This window comes from Anser anser, assembly GCF_964211835.1.
Source record: "Anser anser genome assembly, chromosome: 23".
Taxonomy (NCBI): Eukaryota; Metazoa; Chordata; class Aves; order Anseriformes; family Anatidae; genus Anser; species Anser anser.
The window spans coordinates 6,210,056-6,217,428 of NC_139744.1; the positions used below are offsets into that span (position 1 = coordinate 6,210,056).

A 7,373-nucleotide genomic window follows, 5' to 3' on the forward strand; every position below is an offset into this window, starting at 1 on the left:
CATTCTGGTGCCAAACAAAAAATGCCAGATGTCCTTCTTAAAATATTTATGTTTCCAAGCCAGCCCCAGGGCAGAAAAGGAGGAGAAGCATGCTTTGCCTTGCTGAGCAAATTGCAAGCGGAGCTCTGGGCAGGTGAGACCCCACCACGTATCAGCAGGAAGCCTCCAGAGACACCAGCACCCAAGTGGGCAGAGCCTTTTCTCACAGCAGCCTCTGAAGGTGCAAGACCCAGAACCTACAAATCCCCTTTTACTGTGTTTCTTGGGGCTGTATTCATGGAGCTGCACCACCACCACCATCCTCGGGGAGGAATTCCCCCTGAACGCCATCTTTGTCACGCCGTGAAGTCTTGGGTGGCCAGGTTGAAGACATTGCTCTCCATGGACGACTGCCACTTGCCCCAGTTCCTCTTGATCTCAGCCTGGACCTGAAGCGACAGCACAGAGTGGAGCTGGCTCCAGGGGCACCCACCAGCACGCTGTGGGGGGGTGGGAGCTGCACCCCAATCGAGGGTGGAGTCGGGGTGCAAGAAAGGGGACCCCGTGCATGTCTGCGTGCCCACGTGTGCACACAGGCATGGCTGTGTGCACATGATGCGCAGCGGGGTGCACCCTCAGGGTGTCTGCACGCCCACGTGCACACACAGGCACGGCTGCACACATGTGATGCACATTGGGGTGGGCCCCTGGGGGTGTCTGCGTGCCCATGTGCAAGTCAGTGGTGCTCAAGGGTGGGTGCTGTGCATGCCGTGGGGTGACACTCACCTCCCCGTTCAGGAAGCAGTACAGCAGAGCCACCAGAAACCCCTGAAAAGCACAGAAAGAACCTGTTCCACCCAAGAGAAGGGGCCGGACCCCTCTCAGCTGCTGCCTGCATTTAGCACCCACTGTGCCTCTTACTGCGGGCAGCACAGGTATGGGATTGAACTCAAACCCCAGCAGCACATCCTGGGGGCTACTGGTGGGATGGGATGGGATGGGATGGGATGGGATGGGATGGGATGGGATGGGTACCTTGGGATTTCACCTGCCCATCTCCCCCATCTGCACCTGGTAGGAGCCGAGGACCAGCTCAAAGTACAGCCGGGCATCTACACCGATGTGTTCGGGGAAGAGCGCGAACACCACGTAGTGCACCCCGAAGAGCGGGATCAGGAGCAGTGTGGACTTGGTCAGCCTCCTGCAGAGAGGGATGGCGTGAGTGGGGCTGAGTGCGGGTGGTCGCAGTGGTCCGGGGGCCCCGGGGATGGTCCTTCCTTCAGGGAGCCCCGGGGCCTTCCGAATACCAGGGTGAGGGGAGCTGCCCTTTGCCCGAGCTACGTACTCACATGTACTGCTGCTTATAGTTTTTGCTGATGTCTGGGGACCTTATCTTCTGCGCTAACATCCTGGTAACATTGAGGAAGATGAGGAAGTTCACCTGCCATGGAAGCATTGGCTCAGGATCTGCACAGAGCCCCAGCTGGGTCCCTGCATCCATCTGGGCCCCCCGGGATGCTTGGAGTGGGGACATACTCACAAATATGGCCAGGAGGATGGGAGCCTTGATCACCCACCAGTACCGGCTGGTGTAGTCATCCCAGCAACTGCGGGAGAGGAGAACAAACCCACCCGCTCCCTTTTAGCCCAGGTCCCAGCCCCTCGCCCCATTGGCATGGGTGTGTTTGTGCCCCACCAGAAAATAGAACGAGCATTAAAATAAATTGCTGCCCCAGTTCTCCCCTCCTGAGCCTCCCACGCAAGAGGTTTGTCCCCTTGGACTTGCACAGGGGACACATGGCCAAGCTGGCCTGGAGGAAGAAGAGGGGTGGCTGCTCTTACCCATGGTTGTCGTACTGCAGCCTGGTGGCCACCCAGACGCACACCGTCAGCATGGGGACACCTGCAAGGACAGGACCCGGGCAGGGATGTGGCATCACCCTGGGGCTCTGGGCACCTCCCTTCCATCCCTTGTCCCCCCAGACCCATGTCAGAGCCAGGCCTGAGGCCCTGGAGGTGGCAGGAGGGTTCCTTCAGGTTTTAGAATGGGATGGTGGCCACTGATGGTGCTGCGCCAGTGTGTGTGTCACCTCCTGGCCACCCTCCTGCCAGCTCCTGCACCCAACCTGGCTCTTGGGACGGCTGTTTGCAGACCCAGATAGAGGAGGGGAGTGGGAAGGGTTTGCCTGTGCCCCATCCCGATCATATCCAGGATGGGTGGGCAGCAGATGCTGTGAAGCCTGGCACCAGCGGAGCCATCTGGGTGATGGCTGGGAATCAGTGACGATCTTGGGATCAATGACTGCCAGGTTCTGCACTGCTGGGACCTCGCTGGAAGGGGCAGATGTGCCGGGGGGGGGGGGGGGGCACTCACCCCAGCCGATGAGGATGTACCACCAGATGTAACTCCTGTCGGAGGTGAAGGTGAGCAGCAGGAGGGTCTGCAGGTACATGCCCTCCACCAGCAGCCAGTAGAAGTTAGCCAGGACTGAGTACTGAAAGAAGGTGATGGCTGCTTTGCAGTTCACCTGTGAGGATGGGGAGGAGAAAGGCTCAGTGGTGCTGGCCGGGAGGCAGACCCCATCCTGGGGATACAGGGGAGAGCTGGCCTCCCGTCCTCCTGCTCGACGAGACCCGTGGTGCCCTTCTAGTGCAGCCCCAGCCTGGGGCTCCAGCCTGGCACCTTGCACAGCTTGTCCCATGGACTATGCAGTTATTGTAGGACCTTTAGAAACCTGTATTTGTGGGTGTCATTGATGTTGTATCTTTGTCCTTTCTGTTCTTATTGGCAACCCCAAACCTGCACATCTGGAGCTGCAAGGTTTGTGTGCACGTGAGCTCTGCTGGGGTTGTGCAGAGCTACGGCTCTGCTGGAGACCAGGGATGGCTTTGAGGGCAAGAACATGTTCTCTCACAGACAGGACCCATCCAGAGATGCTGTTGTGAACCTCCCGAGGTCCACCAAGCCTTTTCCAGAGATAATCACGGCCTCTGTGTCCCTCTTTGCAGTGCTAAATCTGCTGCAAATGCAGTCAGACCCCTCCAGACCAGCACACACGGTGCCTGTGCAGGGCTCAGCACCTCACCGTTGACATCGTGCAGTGGTCGACGGACTCGTCTGAGAAGAGGACAGCATCCTTGATGAACACGGCGGCCCCACGCAGGATGAAGGAGGTGAAGAAGTGGATGTGGATGGAGTTCCTGGTGCAGTGCAGCTTCCTATGGGTGGAAGAGATGCACTGTGTCCAGGTAGGAGAAGAAAGGGCAGCCTGAGGGTTTTATGTCTGTCTGTCCCTGGTCATCTGTGGTGCAGGGATGGTGCTGGCAGCACTGGGAGGGGAGAGGTGGAGAGCAGCCATCCTCTGCTCATGGTTCGCCTCCAGCCCCAGCTCACGGAGCAGCCAGCGTCGAGCCTTACCTGAAGCAGGAGAATATGCCAATGGCCAGGAACAGGGCTGCCAGGGACGTGGAGTAGCCGCAGGTGTAAAGCACCTTCATGGTGACAAAGTAGCCTTTCTGGAAGGGAAAGCACCAAACGAATGAGGTGGCACAGGCTGGGGGTCTCATCTGCGATGGGCAGGGAGATGGTGAAGCCTTTGCCTTTTGCAATCATGCGAACAAGCTCTGATCCCACCAAGTGACAAGGACGAGGCCACCAAAATAACCCCAACAGCATGGGACCCACTTGCCTTGGCCTCAGTGTCGTTGCCACTCCTGATGTCCTCCAGCTCGCAGGCGTTGTAGTAGGGTGGGCTGGGGAGGCTCCATCCTGCCTCGGTGCAGTTCCTCTGGATCAGCGCTGCAGCGGCAGGACGGGACCTCACAAGAGCACCATCGCCCCTCATGCCAGCCCCGGCTTCTGCACCAGCACCCCCAAAATGTCCACCCACACCTTGAACTCCGGGATGGTGCCTAAAATCACCTCCCAGAAGGATGCCCACCAGTGTGGGGGCACTGGCAGCGAGGGGCGGTGGGCACCACAGGAGCACGAGCACATCCCATCAGTGCTGTGCTGTGCTGGCAGGGCAGGGCAGGGCGCGAAAACCGGCGTGACTACCCACAGTGGGAGGGAAGGAAGGGTGGATGGGGACTTCTCCATTCATCAAGCTTCCCCTAAGCTTTTTTTTTTTTTTCCCCCCCCTAAAGCAAACATTCACCAACCCTCCATCGCCTTTTCAATTACACCCAGCCAACGGAGCAGCCGGTGGCCATGTGGGTGCCCTCCTTTGCACTCCACTGCCTCCGAGATGGATGGAGGCGGCTGCTCCCACGGCAGCAGTGCCTGCTCTGGCCCTGAAATAATCATGATTTTGTGCTATATTTTTCACCCGTGCGGCTCAGGGCTGTACTGAGCATGTCAAGTGCATTAGTCCGGTCTGCAGATGGGGAAAGAAGCGCACCAAGCAGCTGGGGGACTGGCTTGGTGCCACCCAGCTGGAGGATGATGCCCCCAAATGCTCTGCCCACAAGGGAAAGTATCCTTTGGGTGATGAGGGGGCTTGGGGATATCCCTGGTGTGGCAGCACCCTGTGTCTCTGCTTTCATCCACCCCCCCTTGGGTTGTGTTTTGCATCGAGTTTTAAGAGGGGACAGGAGCTGTGGGACCGGAGGAAAGGGCTAGGGCGGCACCAGGATCCGCGCGAGTGGGGATGAGCATCTGGGGCTGGGTTCAGAGCCCTGCACCTTTGGACTTCTTGAAGACATGGAGGATGTCGGGACAGGCGACGGCTTGGGATTGACCGACGGGCACAGCTGGCCAGCAGCTCACTCCGTCCCACGCCGTCTGGCAGCCTAGGAAGGGACGGGACGATCAGGGGACGTGCTGGGGCGGGACAGCCCCCAGCCCCACAAAAACACGGTGTGGCTGTAACTGGAGAGTGGGGACCGGCTGGCCATCACCATGTCTTGCTGTACCCAGCAGGAACTGGGAGCATCCCAGTTCTAGGAACAACCCAAGGGGTGCAGGGAAGGGCTGGGAACTCCCTGGTGGCACCTGAAATAATGCAGGTTTCCTGAGCTGAATTTCTATTGCAGGGAGGGCGCAAAGTGCCACCCCTGTAAGTCCTGTCTGGTGAAGGGGATGTGACGGGAGGATTTGGAGGGTCCTGGGTGAGTCAGCAGCCTCATTTCTATATGGGATGCCCTTAGCGAGGCTCCCATCACACCAGGAGCAGCAGAGCCACCAGAGGTGCTCCTTCCTCTAAGCACTTGCAAAAAAGTTGCCAGGACATAGGAGGGGATGAGGCAGAGAGAGGGGAGGAAGGAAGAAGAAAGGAGAAAGCACCACTAGACTTGCTGGAGGGCAATTAGCTAAGCCACATTGTGCTCCCCTCTTTAGCACTAATCTAGGGTTTAAATGACTCCCTAATTGCCTTGAAAAGGAGCACAGCGGAGCAGATGTAGGGCCTTGAAGAATTAGTGCTGCAGCGCAGCAGGACGAGACACAGACATCACACGTCCAGGACAGCTCCCCTCCTCGCACACGTACGTGATTAACCTTGGAGATATACATTATTAACCTGGAGCCACAGCTATTCCCAGCCAGGGAACGGGGACTCAGACACGTCTAATTAGTTTTCTCTGATTTCAGCGAGGCAGGCTGGGGGTATCTGGCCAGGCTTGGAGGGCTTTGCAGGGCTGGCATTACAGCACTGAGGTACGTCTTCGTTTGTCGTCTGCTGGGACTGTTGCTGAGTGGGGTTGCTTTGTTTTTGGGGGGTGGTGCAGAGCATCTGGATGTGTCTGCCCCACTGTATAAACGCATCTTTTGCTGTATGCAGTGGTGAGAGCTGTGAGATGCCTGGTCGGGAACCAGAGGAGCTCTGCAGGGAATAAAGGCACTGAGATCAGGGGAAAAGGTTTAAATCCCTCTTCCCACTCTGTTTGCCTCTCCTGGGCTGTTGCAGCAACCAAAAAAAAAACCCACATTTCTAACAACTGTGGAGAATGGGCACAACGTTGCCATGAAGAAGAGGTGATGGAAGCAACTTCTGCAGGGACAGAGCAAAAAATTGTGAGCAGAAAAACAGCAGTGAGTCTCTGCAAACCTGCCCATGCCTGCAGGCGGCTGCTGTGGCTTTGGTGTCCCCACACTGTCCCCAGGAGCCACCACTTCCGCATGCTGTCCCCAGGCTGCTGCCAGCCAAAGCGCACGGCTGTGGTTTGGGTTGCCCCAAAGCACCCTAGTTCATCAGATTTTGAAACTTCCCTGAGCAAAACACTATCCTCACGGCATTCTTCTTGACGTGGCAGAAAGGAGCTTTTTCCATCAAAATGCTGTTTGATGGGAAGTTGCAGCTCAGCATTTCCACTGGTTAATTGTATGCGGATGTGCCAGGGCTGGTGCCCTATTTTGTGCTGCTCCGACCTGCACCTGGAGATCTGCAGAAGCCTCACTGGGTGGTGATTTCTTCCCAAATACCTCACTGCAGTGAACACCACGAGTACCACAACACACTTGGAAGAAAAAGCACTGCAAAAGTGAGATCTCTAAGCAGGTTTCGAGCTGGGTTCCCCAGCATGATGCTGAAGCCTCAGGTCCCTGTCCTGGTCCTCGCTATATTGCCGCCATGCCCAGGACAGCGTCCCCCCAGCACTTTATGCCAGCTCTCAGCAGGACACTCCCCACGGTGGAACCAGCAAGCAAAGGGAAGGGATAAATTCAGTTCAGGTGGGCAGCGGGGGCTGCAGCCAAGCAGGAAACGTGGGATTGAACACTGAATTTAATTAATCGTGCCTCTTGGTTATTTTCCTAGAGTGAGATTCCTTCTCCTTGGCTGGCATGATCTGGGCTACACAACAGAGCTTTTAAAATCAACTTGGCTTTTCCCTGCTAAGCAGGAGGATACGTTATATCTCCGCACAGTTACTTAAGCAATTATGCACCTTAACATGCATTTATTGAGATGCTTCATTTTTACATTTGTATTAGATGAGATCCATTGAGTGACGCATTTCTTATTCACTAGGTGATAATTTTTATCCAGAATTTGAGCCAAGCTGCTCTTGGATGGAAATTGAAATGCAGTTAAAAAAAATGTATAAAAGCAGCACTTTACTTTTTTTCTTTTCTTTTTTTTTTTTTTTTTCTTCAATTAGTTAATCAGTTTAAAAGTCCCGGATATGTAAAAATTAAGTTGCTCAAAACATGTTTTGCACTGAAACTAACTGAATTAGCAAGGCAAGAAGGGGCGCCGCGCTGTGCGATGCCTGTGGTAGGGGCCAGGGCTCTGTGGTGCCCACGCCCAATGCCTCTGCTTCGGTCTGGGGCAGATCTGGGGCAGGACGCTCTGCCTGGGGCAGAACCACGCCATCCTTTTATTACACATGCCATAAGTGTGGGGGGCCTCAGCCTCTGTGGCTTTTTGCAGCTCCCTGCCCACCTGTACCCCCCC

At 56.2% G+C, this 7,373-nt stretch overlaps 1 protein-coding gene across 5 annotated transcripts in view; it reads right to left on the minus strand.

Moving 5' to 3' along the window:
- Positions 1–287: 287 nt before the first annotated feature.
- Positions 288–7,373, minus strand: part of LOC310885570 (vasoactive intestinal polypeptide receptor 1-like) — an 8,347-nt gene continuing 1,261 nt past the window's right edge. The window contains exons 2-12 of one of the 5 annotated variants that reach the window (XM_083809080.1): positions 4,663–4,770; positions 3,669–3,778; positions 3,398–3,495; positions 3,066–3,198; positions 2,354–2,507; positions 1,822–1,882; positions 1,520–1,586; positions 1,329–1,420; positions 1,051–1,180; positions 766–807; positions 288–428 (exon numbers count right to left, since the gene is read on the minus strand). In XM_083809080.1, coding sequence (XP_083665206.1) covers positions 336–428; positions 766–807; positions 1,051–1,180; positions 1,329–1,420; positions 1,520–1,586; positions 1,822–1,882; positions 2,354–2,507; positions 3,066–3,198; positions 3,398–3,495; positions 3,669–3,778; positions 4,663–4,770 — 1,088 coding nt within the window. In that variant the 3' untranslated portion in view covers positions 288–335. Of the gene's footprint in view, positions 429–765; positions 808–1,050; positions 1,181–1,328; positions 1,421–1,519; positions 1,587–1,821; positions 1,883–2,353; positions 2,508–3,065; positions 3,199–3,397; positions 3,547–3,668; positions 3,779–4,662; positions 4,771–7,373 lie in introns of all 5 variants that reach the window. The other 4 variants (XM_083809078.1, XM_083809082.1, XM_083809081.1 and 1 more) reach the window with 4 other exon arrangements.